The 15,477-nt window shown below is 39.0% G+C and overlaps 1 protein-coding gene across 1 annotated transcript in view; it reads left to right on the forward strand.

Annotated features, from left to right (window-relative positions):
- Positions 1 to 15,477, forward strand: part of LOC105560848 — a 193,972-nt gene that overhangs the window by 129,882 nt on the left and 48,613 nt on the right. Inside the window, exons 4-5 of the mRNA XM_012010321.1 lie at positions 666 to 793; positions 10,835 to 11,011. Of these exons, the coding sequence (XP_011865711.1) occupies positions 666 to 793; positions 10,835 to 11,011 (305 nt within the window). The remainder of the gene's footprint in view (positions 1 to 665; positions 794 to 10,834; positions 11,012 to 15,477) is intronic.

Raw genomic sequence — 15,477 nt, forward strand, 5'->3', positions numbered from 1 at the left:
TTATTCTGTCATATGGTAAATGAAAATTGCGCTGGATTTATAAAAGACCCGCCATCTACACGCTGTTTTATTATACACATCGAAGATAGCAGTCGCTAATTATGCGCGTTTCGAAATTCCGATATGTATCGCATCGATAATGTCTTGCAATTATCGCGGATTATTGGAACACAGACATGTGCAAAAATACAGCGAAATATCGATGGTACAGTAGCCCGGTGAATATCGGAGTTTGCGTATTTTAATATTTATTAACGGCTATTGGGGACCAGATGTAGGTCGATGTACTTGGCAAAACGCCGATATTTGATGGCCAGTCATTAATCCTTCGCGCGAGGGATTTACGCGGCCCAAGGCGAAACGGGAATTCATCGCGATTAATTAATAATATTTATAAAGCGGTGGGTCACGATTACAATGCACCACGGTGACCCGTTATTAACGTGATTCCAAATTTTGCAGTTATACATAGCGTACAATCTTCATGGAGCTAGCGATGCGACCCAACTTTCTTATTATATTATTTCGTTTAGTAACCTGTGATATTTATTTTTATATTTTTTTAATTATTTCTTTCGTACATTCTCTAAAATATGCAATACATTTTTTCGCATTATTAGTAATTTTTATACAGTGCATAACCACATCTTCTATTACTGTTTTAGGGACGCTTGTCATGATTCGTGGACGCAACTGCGACTATCGCCAATGTTCGGCTGCATATGTCCGAATAATCATATCAAGCGGCGATGTGACAAGATCTTCTCGACGGTGAACCACAATCCCTGCGTTGGTGAGTCCAACTATAATACGTGATTCGTAAAGTACTCGCTCTATCTCTCTCTCTCTCTTTCTCTATCCATATATTCGTATATACTGCCATCGTACATGTAATTACTTATGAAATATTAAATTTGTGTATCCTGCCAACGAGCAATATATCGTAATATCATTATTTAATTGTAAAAAGTAAAGATTTAATTTATTATTGAGTGCTCAAGTACATTCTGCTAATCGTATACAAACTATGTAATCGCAAATGCAAATTTACTTGTAGTTTAGTTATTGGTATAAACACTTTTTGCAAATTTAATGGAAAGTTTGTCAAATTCTATTTTATTACGCGATGTGCTTAAATGTGCATCACGTGATGCCGTAACTACGTGTACGAGGAATTTCATTTCATAAGTTTTACCATGAATTGGGATTCGAACATAATGTTGTGACATGAATGAACAAGTACAATTATATTAGCACCTTGTGAAAGGCGATTGTCGATGTTGTGAAGTAATTTTGGATATATATGAAAAGTTTTTTCTATCATGTCTACATTGAGTTTACGGGGTTTATCCTTGCGTGTCTGTCTGTGTGTATCTTGTACAGAATTCTCATTTGATTTCTTTCTGTCGATGTGTGCATTGAAGCGTTTGCATCGATCCTGGACTACAGAGATAGGTCGCCAATCATCGCCGCGTAAGCTTACAATGTGGAGATTTGATTTAGGAAGAACCGAACACCTGCATCTTACGATCGAATTAAATTTCCCCATTTTCTACTCTAGAAAATTTTATTTAATTTAGATACACTCCAATATCTCACATTTTTCACGTAAATATACTAAAAATAAAATGTCACAAACAACAATATTATATATTGACGTATCGCCAATATTCCATTACTCGAAAAAAATTCTTTTTATTGTATTAAATTGGAAAGATTTATTCAATGAAAAGGTCATATAACCTCTGTATCTCGTGAAGAAAGAATGCTAAAATATACCATGCACGAATACATAAAAATATCACGAATAAGATATGAGAGATAATTTCAAAATAAATAAATAAATTTCTTAATAATTAGGACGATAATTGCGTTTACATGCATAATCGACACTCAAATGCTTGCAACAAAGTGCGAAATTTGTTATCAACAAAGTGCATAAAACGAGAAGGCTCATTGTAGCATCAGTCTCGAGCTTAAAGCGGACTTCCAGCTGAGAACTGACGTACACTAAACTGAAGCCACTTCCTGTTACTCTCTCATTTTTTCGCTGGCATCAAAGTTGCGAGCGAGGTAGAATGCTGCTCGACGGGGCAATTACTTTTAAGCGATACCGCGGTGTTCAAGGCTCGTCGGAGAACGTTATCCTCACCCTCGGATAAGCTTTCTTCGTAATTAACTAAAGAGGGAGATGCAGGCATTAAAAGTAAGATAACAATGAATCCTAACTTTGAGAGGAAGATAATAACCGATACGTTAGAGATGTATGGCCATGGCGATTTCAAACGCAAGATTTCTCCCAGTAGAAATATAATTTCGAGATTATGTCCCGAAATTATGTTCCAATATATTTTACTGTAAATCAGTTTCAAAGCTCTGTTAATTATTTCCTCAAAAGTATATATTGATAATATCTAACGGTGTCATTTACAATGCTGACAAAAGTCAGCACGCAAATCTGTTGTAAAAATTGATGAAATTTCCACCGTCGAATAGCTTAGAACTTTGTCATTTATTTAGTTAATTTTTTTTTATTTAATTTTAATTCATATTCACACTCGGTTATCGATGACAACTGTACGTCCAGGATCGATAATGCTTCTGCCCGTGTTTCTCGCAATTGCAATTTAAGGCAACATAAAACTCAGTCGTGCAACGCACGCGCGAAACGTAAGTATCTTTACACGCATCACACGCATGTGTGACAAATGTGTCTCTTATGTTGCGTTTGACGAATGAATCGCGCCAACGATGCATAGTGCGAGCGATAAACGCGACATACACACTCTACGATAGCATTAACAGTTATGGAATGCGTGACTGGACGAGAGCAGTTTTCAGCACGGAAACATAAACGAACAATTAATCATTGCGGTAACAATGTTATAACGTAATTAACATCCGACATTACGGACATAATGTAGAAACAATTTAGCTCTCGACGCAACAACCTACTTTACTTTGCGAAACAAAGAATTTCTTCATCCTTTTGCTACAATTTCAAATTAATTTTCAATGTTGTACGCTACGTCAATGACAACTTAGTTAACAACTACTAATTAATACAATTTAGTATTCAGATTAGTATCGAGGTCACTCGCTCACGTTAAACGCTCAAAAATGCCTGAAAAATTGCTTTAAGTAAACTGTGGCCAAATAAGTCAGAAATAACAACGTGACGATACAATATTTTACGAAGAAAAAATGTTCAATAATACTGTTCGACACTTTTGCAAATGGAATTTCTAAAATCTGAAATTGCACACAGTTCACCTCTTGTATAAAGTTTAATTATTTACTGTCAAAGATTTTACCACGTTCCCACATACGAACCGATTTCAAAATATGCAGAAATACTTAAATAATCAAATTATATCTCAATTATTCATTAAGCAATATTTGTGTATTTTATATACTTTTATGAGTCACAAATATTTGATCGCGCACATTTGGTTCGGTTTAAAAGTTGTCCAAAGTCCCAGTACATTTTTATATATTTATCACATGTGAAAAAAAGTGCCTTCACCTTTGACAATATTTCTAAGTACCTTTGAAATCCACGCAACACTATCGAGGTTACTGTCTCATGCAAGTTTGAACATAAATAAGACGTTCGAACCCGTAATACCAAACGATTCGCCCGATATGTAGATCTGGATCTTGAATTGATATTGGAAGCACGACTTTAAACGGGCCGGCCCTTCCATCCTCCGTCCTTCTTTCCCCAAGATATCGAGCAACCAGACGGTAGGTGTATGAATAGCAATGAAGGAGAAAGGAGGGCGAGAAAGGGGGAGGAGTGCCGTCCTCGAGCACGAAATTTATATAAACGCTCCAACTACTCCGCAATCGAATTAAATTACTTCTTGTTGTTACAAATGATCGAATCTCCGACATGAGGAAGCATCTCAGACGCTCCATCATCACGGCGCTTAATCGCGTATATTGATCGTTCCATTACGTTTTATCTTTGCAAATTGTAAATTGATTAGAAAGGCTATATTTAGTTGATAAAGTTCTGTCCCTATTGTCGCGGTTTACTAGCCATTGATTGTCTGAATAATAGATGGCGCGTCATGATATCACCTAATTGATATTTAATAGCGTGCTATAATAACGTCGAGAAGTTACGTCGAGAGAGCGAAAAAAGCCTAATATGACTTAAATAGTATTGCAATTACTTACTCTCTCGAGACAAATTTAAACTAGTGTACGGTGTAATTGCAACGTATTTCGAATACATGTATAAAAATTCAAGATCCAACCACAGTAGAACAAACTAACAAGTAGATCGATTACAAGTGCAAGCAACTACCATCACAACACAACAGCCAGTTGTTTCAAGTAACAGCGCAAAATCTTGAGTTTTCCACGATAAGTCTTTATTTTCACAGCGAACTTGCTTGTTGTCATAAAAATCAAACAAAAATCAACCTCTCATACACAGTAAAGAAGAAATCTCCGTGACCCGCCCCCCCCCCCCCCCGTACGATCGTCGCACTTTCTGGATGAATAACATTCCGAAAGTGCAATATCTTGAATAACGTGAGGTGTTTCGTAGCCGATATTTAAGAGCTACGACCTGTTCGCCGCGTTACATGAAAGTACGAGAAACCGGCATAAAATGTAACTCTGTCACGTCTCTTTTTAAATGTCACCAAGGCTCCTAACTATCCTGGTTACCGCGAGATCCGTCGCATCTCACGTTACTCACATCCGAAGTTACTGAAACGAGGGCACGCCGGAGAAGTAGCAGAGCGCATGATACTCAGAATCGAATGCCTCGGAACGTTCGATCGCTACTTGAAGGGGTTCGGCGTGGAGGGTCCTCCTCCTCCGCCGGTCCGGTCCGGTCCACGAGTGGAAGAGAACGTCCGTTCCGAATGGAGGGTGGCCCGAGGAAGCGCGAGGATCGATCCTCGAAATCCCGGAACGCACGAGAGAAATGTCTGCACGAGAGAAAGCGCACCTCGGCACCCCCCACCCCCCTTCTCCCCCCCCTCCCTATGAGGACGCGCTCCGCCCTTGGAGGATACGCGTTTCGAGACCAATATCCTCGCCGCCGCCGCCGCCCTCGCGGGCTATCCTCCCCCGAGTGTCTCTCGCCTCATCCGTCTGCGATCCCGCGTGCACACACGTACATCTCTCCGCGGCGTATGCACCGTACGTCATGAATATTTCGACCGCTCGCGCCCTATCGACAAACGCCCGCGAGATAAATCGACGAGATGCAGAGAACACTATCGGGGGGACGAAGCGGTCCCGCGGGAATACCGCTGCATTATATTCGCGGTTGTACGATTCTTAGTTGGATCTTCTGCCGGTTTTAATATTAACGGCCGTGCCGCAAACGTAACGGGGATATCTTCGGATCTTATAATTATTTCCTACCCTCCGCGACCGATGAATAATCGAGGCGGGAGCGTACATTTGTGGCCCGATCGAATGCCGGTGTGTCATATTTATTCGTTCCCCGCGTTCCAACGTTAGTATACATGAACCGCTTAGAATCTCTCGCGATCTCGTCTGATCTGATCGCCGACTCGTGGCGCGTATCGACTTATCAATCCCTCGTACCGTTGGATACGCGACAGAACGTCTGACAGGATTCGATCGCTTCGCAATCGACACCCGCAATTTTCCTTTGTCGCCGTAAATCCACTGCGACGAATCGACGTCGCGATCGGCCGAGATTGCACGCGCCAGTGAAATATGAAACGCGCGCGCCTGACGGATGAAGCGCGAGTCCAAGGTGGCGGCGCTGAGCCTCCCGGACGACCCTGCGGGGTGGAGCGCAACCAGGAATTGTGCACCGCATGTCGTATTTCTGCATGCCGTGAACCCGTACTGGGGAATCGACGAGTCGGCACCCGCATGCCTATAACTTACGGCTTGTTTTCTCTCTCAAGTGTGTAGCCTGTTAGTATGTGTGACGCCTACTACGACTCTGTCTACTCTCTATACTCGACTCACTATACTCTCCTTCGTTCCTCAACGTCACCGGGCGATTTTATCGGAGAATGTCGGATGGTTATTAGAGTTATTTCGACAGCAGTTTTAATATTTAAACAAATGGAACAAGCTGATGGTCGGCGTTCGATAAAATTTGTTTGGAGAAATTAATTCGTTCATTTGTCGATTAATTACCTGTTTCTTGTATTTCTAGTAAGAGTATCCTGTAGGTAAGTCCAGAAGCAAGTACAGCAAGAAAGTATACTTGGAGTTGAAGTTGTCTTATTATTTAAATGTATAATTTCTTTTTAATTATTAAAAAGAGAAATTATAAAATTCGCGAATATTTAATTCCGACAGTATACACACATTTTATACTAGCTGTAAGGTATTCAGTAAAATAAACAATAAGTAGAGGAAAGTCTTCTATCATGAAATAGACTCTTGATACGAGATAGCGGAGTTTCCGCTCATTAAATTAGTAGGCGTCATTTGTTAGTTCCATCATAAAGTTGGAGTAAAATTTGTTTAGTAGAAAATTCATTGTTAGATCGTGTAATCGTTGCGAAAAAAAATTTGCGATTGAATTTGGATATTGAAAACCTACTATCTCATATTAGAAGCTTATCTTATAATAGGGGACTTTGCTCTATATATGTATAATATGTACTCTCTTCCTTTATCAATAATCCGATAAAAGGATTTCACTACGAAATAAAGAAGGTAACGTGGCAGTTGAAAGAAAAGTATACAATTAAAAAAACAATGAACAGAAATAGCACGCAGTAATTTATTCGGGTTTTCATTTCAAACGATCGACGCGGAATCGGGAGTTAACCCTCTTGGTCGGCGTCCCGCGGTCTTTTGCGACGGATCCCTCGGGAATCCCGAAATCTCTTAAGAACGAAATCACGCTCGGCGAGCAGCGCATCGCTCCGGGATAATTTCTCGCGTGCAGTAACGCTCAATACGAGGATCCCTCGGCTTCGGACGGAGTTTCAAGTCTCGCAGTATTCTCGAAGGAGCCCGAAAATCCTCTCAGGAAGAGACGCCAGGTCGCCTGTCGATTTCGATTATCTGCCGGTTCATTTAACTTCGTCTTCTTGCCGGCTTTTTATTTCGTATCGCACCATCACTTTCGACAAACGAGAAAACGCCGATATCGTCGTGAGGACACTCGAGGAGATATTTGCTGCTCGTTAATAACGCGCTTGAAGTAATTCACGAGTAACTAATTATGCAATTTGAAATGTCGATCATATTAAAAAATTAACGTAGAAAGTGTAATAACGTGTTTTGGTGAAATGACATTTTTTTGGCCGAATTAACTTGACGTTAGGAATAAAGCATGAGTGTATAAATAAAGGGTTCATTTTGATATAAAGCTGACTTGCATATGTAATTGACTGTGATAATATTAAATTTAACCTAGTTTCAATTAAATTACGAATAATGTAATTTTCTCTTAAATAATTTCTTATTTTTAATGGCATTTGCGTCTATGAAAAGTAATTTAAATCAATCTTTATATCAATGATTCAAATATACATTAACAGTAAATGATAATAATAATACTTTGATATATATATGTACTTATATAAAGCATTGCTTTTTAAAAATATGTTTTGTCTTTTATACACTTGACATATTTATGTTCGTCAATTGTATAATATAGAACGATAAAATAAGAATGTTCCAGTTTCGTCATCTCTTACTTATAGACTTTTTCATTAATTCTTTTATCAAATAAAAATCTTTGTCTTAAGGGGGAATTTACTGTATACTGATAATGAAAAACTTAAATACGCAATAAATATCTTACATAGTAATATATTTTCAACAAATGGAAACGTAATTTTTTTCCAAAAGAGATTTTAATATCTCAACAGAATTTAGATAATGGTTAGATAACGGTCGGAATTAAATACTCGATGTGCAACACTAATTTATATTTGTTTGTTAATTGGTTGAAATATTGTTAGAGTTATTTTACTTGTCCCTAGCTGTCTTTAATCTTGGCCGCTTTTATTTAATTTACATCCTTTCCGGCGTTGTTCCTAAAAAAACAAAAGTCAGATTTTTATAAAATTGCCAGGAATGCACGAGTACATAGATTAATTGGAACGTAGAAAATGAATTTGACAACACGGAGCGTTGCGTCTACAATTACGCTCATTTATCCTCGTGTTCATCGTCTCGGAACATCGATAATACTCGATATCCATGCGATAATTTATCTCGACAAACAGAAGCTGGTGCATTATCTACCAGCGAGATATCGAGCCGAAGTCTCCTCTCTGCGATAATCCTCCGTGCACCGCAACTACCACCACTATCATCACTATCACCCATCACGACACTTTACCCCACAACAACAGCACGCAGACCTCGCACGTTGCGTACCGATGGCGAACGCGCACCCTCACTCACCCCGTTCTCGTCCGCGGCTCTGCTTCTGTGTTACAGAGGTCCTGCCCTCCTCCACCTCCGTAGACCTGTCGGGCACGGATTCGGCCCTGTACCCGTTCGACCCGCAGCAGGAGAACTACCAGGAGATCTGGTTGCCGCCGACCAGTATGTACCCCTATTTTCTGTTCCCCGGGACCGCGCGCACCCCGCCGTACTACGATCCCGACAGCACGTACGACATACGGGAGCCCGGCGACCGCTACCAACACCACTACCGTCACGGCGATCGACATCATCACCAGGAGGCGCCGGAGCTGCCCGGCAGGCCAGCCGTCCTCATTGTCGAGGCGTACGACCCTCGGACCGATTCGGACCGCTATGAGACCAATATAAATCGGTTCGAGGATCGCGCGGCGACCTCGCGTCCAGGCGTTGATTATCCGGATCGGTCGACGGATGGATCTTCTTCCTCCTTCTCCTCCTCTTCTTCTTCTTCTTCTTCCTCCTCTTCTTCTTCTTCTTCTTCGTCTTCGTTGTCCAAGCATGATCGCGCCTCCGGCACAGTGCACCTGCAGCCCCAAAGCGAGCATGACGCGCACCCGCACCAGCATCGGCACCATCACCACCAACAGCACCAGCACCATCACCGTCAGCACCCCGCACTACCCGCACCGCCGTCCGTCGTCGCGACGCTGTCGTCGTCGTCGGCGGGCTCGTACGCGCCGGCGACCGCTCGTCCCACGCCTACCGTGTTGGACGAGCCGTTGGGGGCCCACGGGCCCGGCCATGCCGAATTGCCCCGGCTGCCGGCCCCGAGGAAGTTTGCGCCTAGGCCCACCTACGAGCACCGCGCGATCTTCGACCGCGCCGACGACGACCTCGATGACCTCGAAATCAGGCCAGCCGCGCCGCCCGTCGATCGGTTCTTCGATCTCCGCGAAGAGTTCGACGATCAAGGTTCGTACCGGGCCTACCGGCACGTACAAAGGGAACCACATTGTGCAAAGCCGTCGAAAGACGCGTCCAGAGGCACGTTAGATGTCTCAGATGCTTTTCGCTCGCGCGAGTACGTCGGGCACTGTGATGGGCGCACTCACCTACCTTTTTTCCCATGTTATTCCGACAGAGAGTACATTCGCGGAAAATTCTAAATGGAAAAGAATGTGCCGGCAGTCTCGACAAGTTTTAGAGATTGAAGCTGTTGCTTAATTCTAGAGAGACTGAACTGTTATAGTTTATAACGATAGCAAAGAAACTTGCAACTTTTCATTGCTTTGCTTACTTTTATATTTAATCACAAACATGAAAAATGTATGGAAATGTGTTTGTGATACCCATCCACATCCCAGCGTAGTCCGCTTAATCATTTATTAACAACAGAAGAAACTAATTATTCATGAGAAATATACATACATGTATGTATAACGTAGGTAAATTATGGCCATAAGTGCTCTTACGAGAGAATAATACTTGGAATTTATATGCCTTTGACATATCGATCATAACAGTGAATTAATCCATTTTTAATATATCTAGGTAAAACGACAAGCATTGAAAGCTCAAGTTAATCATTAATATTATTTGTGTTATACATTCTTTCTTAATTCCCCTTTAACTTACTGTATGCAACGTTTTCAACGTTTCAAAGCTGTCCTCTTTTTTTTCATTACATTAAGAACGTCTCTCGTAAAACTTTTTAATTATTCTATGCAGTATTTTACTGTGCAGTAATAAAAATTGTAGAAGCGAATCAAATTTAAATAATCAAGAATTCTCACATATACATAAATGTTAGAGCGAAATAATTTTTACTTTTCAATAGACAAAGAAATAATTGTTAAGAAATTTAGATTATACACGAAGTGTACTCAAGTGTTCACGTTACTGTTTTTCAAAATATGTTTCCAAATTTTTTAGTAACCTAGTATCTATATACATTTCTTTTTACCATGGACTAAGTAAAAGAAATAAGCTGCAATTAGGAATACAGCTAGCAACACACATTTCTTGTTTATATCTTTATTTAACAAAATTGAAGTTTCATTCAATGCGTCGAATGCGTTTATGACAAGGATAAAAAATCGTGATTAATCGTTTGTCTCGCGCTCACTTCAATGCCACTACAGTAACCGAGAAAGATTTTTCAATTTCCGTCGTATTAATTTCTCAGGTTCTTTGCGTCGCGCGCTGCGGCTTCATACGCAGTAAAATTCCCGCACAAATATTTTCGCGTATCTCACAATTTTCCAACGATCTCTGAATGCAATTTTGCAACTCGTGACTGCAGCTGCAATTTCGAATAAACGCGATTCCCCCAATGATTTCTAAAATTGCGCACAATCGCGATCTTCCTTCCGTATTTTCTCCATAAGATAGTTTGAAGAAAGATTCTTTTTAATTTCTTCTATGAGGATGGATTTATTTTGAAGATTGCACTTTTTGCGCACAACTTGTTACGCCCGGTCATTTACAGTGAAGGTCATCGCCCATCCGGATAATTCCACCAGCTTCGAGGTAATTGAGTCGCAGCTGGAAAATCCGTTGATCGATGCCAAGCATCGGGATCTGCTCAACATGAAGCAGATCCCCATTCCGGGTGGCCATCATCATCGCAGTCATCACAAGAGGAACCTAACGGATGATTTTGAACGTGAGTCTCTCATAAGCTTATTTCTAATTAACCCGGATTATTTCTTACAAATGAAAAAGTACGATTCTTATGTGCGTTAAAAATGGATCCTTCCTTGCACAGCGAACGAGTGCCGCTAATTCAATCTAAATTTTACAAAGAAAAATTAATCAGTTGAACAATTTTTTAATAATAAAAATGCCAACTGCGATGTTGAAAATATGTTGAATATACGTTGATGTGGTTTTTATGGTTAACAACGATTTTAAAATGCTTCATAATATATTTATTTATAAAATATACGTAACAATTAGAAAAGTTAAATTTTTTAAATTGTTTCCCTCGACGTCACCGCGAACATTCTTATACGACGAGATATGTGAATGGCGGGATTGTCAGCTACCGCTTTCTTCGATTCCAGCACGAATTGTACGCAATCAACGCGAGTAATAAGGTGCCTGATGCGTGATCATAAATTTTTCCACTAAGATGATCTTTCTTGCCGGAGGCGGCGAATTATGTCAAAAATGTCATGACGTCGCTGGTGCGCGTCATGGAAAATTCCATTTGTTTTAATGCGCCGTGCAAATTCATATTTTCCTGCAAACTGCTCGCGATGGCACTCCGTTGATGGATAGTCGAGTTTCGCGTGAGGAAAAATCAGGGAAAGGGGTTACATGAGACTGTTTTTGTGCATGCGACTTTTGTTCATACACTGCGGTAATTGTCAATGTGTTTTGACAAAAAGGAGCAAAATGTTTTGTGCACCGCAAATGCTTTTACTTTTCGACTTTGCAACGCACAATGATTGGATTATTACTTACATAAAAAAAATGATTAGGTCTAGATTCATAACTATTACGAATTAATAACGCGTGGAAACTTGTGTGAGTTTTATATATGCTAGAATAAGTCATGAAAATAAGATATCGTTTATTTAATAGAATTCTCTTCGATATTTTTATATATACTCCAATATATACTCCATTTTTATATGCTGAAAAATGGGTCAATTCAAAATACAGGAAAGTTATACATATACTCTTCGGGAAAAAGAGGAAGGTCCAAAAATTGGTTGTTATTCATCCGAGAGATGAATGTGATACGATAAACATTTTCGATGGGAATCTGTTTATATATTGCAGATAGGAAAAGTATACTGGGAGAGAGTTTATGGTATAACACGCAATTCGCGGGAATATTTCGTTGAAAATATTAATTACATCGCAGACTGGTAAATCTTCGCGTGTCCGAAATAATTTTTTTGTATTTCGGAGGGGCAAAAAGCACGCCGATTTCAATATATCGAATAGTGATAACCAATTACAATAAAAATGCTTCCCAGTGAGTGGACCCAGTGCAACGCGGTGAAATGAAATTCATTAGTTTCCGGGCAACAAATATATTTCCGCGCGCAAGTTTATTGTACGTCGAATAAATAAATTGCTTCACTTGGTATCGCGATACTCGTGAAACCTGATTTTTCACATTTTACCTCTAATAGAAAACATTTCATTTGTTTTATTATCCGTTTATGTATATATATATATACATAACCATACTTACATAATCAACATCAATGAGAAATTAGAATTATTTGAAATATTTTATAAAAAGTTAACGTATGAGAATACAAATAGCGATATTCTTAACTGCACTCTGACATAAGTTAAAAAAGGAAATTATATAAACACGAGATATGACTATTTTCACCAAATTTATAATTATGAGGAACTTTGAAGAAAAATATGTTTATGCAAATATACAGGGTTTTCGTAATAAGTGGGACCTACTTCGTATTCGCAGAAGACATAAAAATAATGATAAAGATATATAAACGTATATCCTATTCAATCTTGTTCCCAAAGTGTAGTCATGTTTATCGCAATAATGTAACGATTCTCTAACAAAAGAGTCGTGCAAGACTTGCTGCACGTTCAGAAATCCATTAGATTTTCATTTGTGAGTCACTTGAAAACAATTGTTTATTTACAACCCATTGTTCAACGTTGAAGTACTTCGTCACCGTATACAAGAATACTGCCGACGAATCCGATACATACCTGCGTGGGTATTTTTTAAAGAGTGCATCGCATAGGTGCGTATATAAAAGTAAAAATGTAATAATTTGCGATTAGTCAAGATAAATGATAGAGCGGGTAAATAATAGGAATTAATCTTCGGATTTTGACGATCGCGATTTCCCGACGAGATGAAAGAGCGGACGATCGATCGCATCTCCCGCGTAATATCTCGCGAAGATATCACTTCAACGAGTAAGATTTATCGCGGCGAAAGTTTAATTTAATTTCAACTCTCTCCCCGGTTGCTCTCATTTCCTGCCTCTACTCGTATCTCTCTCGCGCGTCTGCATATTATTTCTCGAGCCGCCGGATTTGGAACTTTAATCCGCCATCGTGCCCAAGATTTGCCCAAGTTTTCGTCGTATTCGATATTACACGACGGTTTTACATCGATCGCCGTTTCCCAGATTCGAGAGAAACGCGTCTGGACGAGCAGGTGCGCTCACTCGGTATCTCGCTCGTCGTTGATTAAGAGGAGCAGAGTTTCAAGAGGCCAATTTGTTCCTTACGTCGCGATTAAAAAAATTTTTTTTATTATTTATCTAAGAACTGTTTCTTCGCGTTCAATCTATATTGAGCGAAATAAAAGTAGCACAAGTCTGTGACATTGGGAATTTATAACTGTCAGAACGACAAAGTATCTTAACGGAATTTATAATTTTCTATAAAATTAAATTTACTTTTCGTTTATTTTGTTTCACATTTTAAAGGAATGTTAAACATTTTCTTGGCAATGCAAACTTCAGTAATTTCAATCTCATCTATCAATATCTCTACGTTCTAAATGGCAGTTCTCAAAGCTATGCTTTAAAATGAATATAAATTTGTTTTCTGTTATCACTATGACTTGATAAATTTTTAAAAAATCTTTTTTTACAAAGTCTAACACCATTTGAAATAGCGACAGCTGATAGTATTTTTTATGAACATTGATACATTGATACATTAGTTTGCACATTGTAATTATTTAGAATAGTGTATTCATTTAGTCCCGTCAATAACGATTTTATTGCTACGTTTATATTCATGTTTATTTATTTGTACATTGCCATGCTCAAGGGAATGACAAACGTGGAAAAAAACAAAAAAAAAGAAATATACCCAAAACATGGACGCCCACGTATTCAGATTGATTCATCGAAATTCTGCCATGGCAATTAATACTGTGAAAAACGAGCAATAATAAAAGTTGCATCCAACAATCGTACTTTGTGGATTTTTTTGCTCGTCGATTATATACTAAGTTTTGTATTGATTAATTAACATCGCGATATAATCCATCGCTAACCGATATTTAATCACGGATGCGCTCAAGAGGCCGGAAGAGAATTAATTAGGAACAGTGAGAAGTAAGACTTAACGACTTGTTAATCTTTTCTGTTTTAATTAATTGAAACATCGTGTGTTTCATTTTTCTTTTTGCGAGGTTTCAAACATATTAAATCATTTTTACATTGTTTTGCAAAAATTCAATTATTCGCACGAAATAAATACTTGTTGAAATAATACTTTTGTTACATGATAATATTTTCTCCTGAGCCTATACAATTTTGTTAAAATAAAACGAAAGGTCTGATAAATGTGAAAATACTAATGTTTCGAAGCCAAAAATATTACAATAAAGTTTTTTTTTAAACAATTTTCGAACTGGAATTATATGTATATGGTCCAGTGATTGCCTTTTCTTGAAATAACAAATGTCACAATATGTTGGAGATGACATAGCTAAGTCGTTTCAAATAAACGAATTACGCTAAACTATGGGACGAGTATACAATAAACGTAGAGTAAAATATGCAAATTACTCTTATTGGTTAAAATAATATCAGTGTCGGAAGACTTTTTGCTTGACTTGACGCCACGGCTAATCATGAATAACACCGCGATTAGCCGGCGTTTTTGGCACCGGCGTGGATCTTGTTTCTCCGCAATTATTGCTGTAACTAATTGCCCGCGCGGCCAATTAACGTCAAATATGGGAAATGCAATTGCGATCGGGAAACGCCGCCCGCTCAGCGCTTTGCGCGCTTCTTTAACGCGATTTTCTCTCAATTACAGCTGCGCTAATTACTCGGTTGGCCGATCAATTACGGATATTCATTGCGGTTTGAAATATATATAAATAGCGGATAAAATCGAGAGACCGCGCTCTACGGTATCGGACTAATGATTAATTAGCACGTTGGCTCGCTCATCAATTGTCACGTTTGATGGATTGTGTATTATCAATTTTTTATCTTACATATCAGAATAGCTCAGTTAGCCATTTCATTAAAAATGGCTAAATATTATATTATTAAATTTAAAATAATAGATTAAGAAAGAAGATTATATGTCTGATTCTTGTTTTTTGTGCACAATATTCCTCAATTAAACAAACAGAGGTGTTTGTTTAATTGACTG

Source organism: Vollenhovia emeryi, unplaced genomic scaffold (assembly GCF_000949405.1).
Source record: "Vollenhovia emeryi isolate VEMERY1.0 unplaced genomic scaffold, V.emery_V1.0 DF939219.1, whole genome shotgun sequence".
In the NCBI taxonomy this organism is placed as follows: domain Eukaryota; kingdom Metazoa; phylum Arthropoda; class Insecta; order Hymenoptera; family Formicidae; genus Vollenhovia; species Vollenhovia emeryi.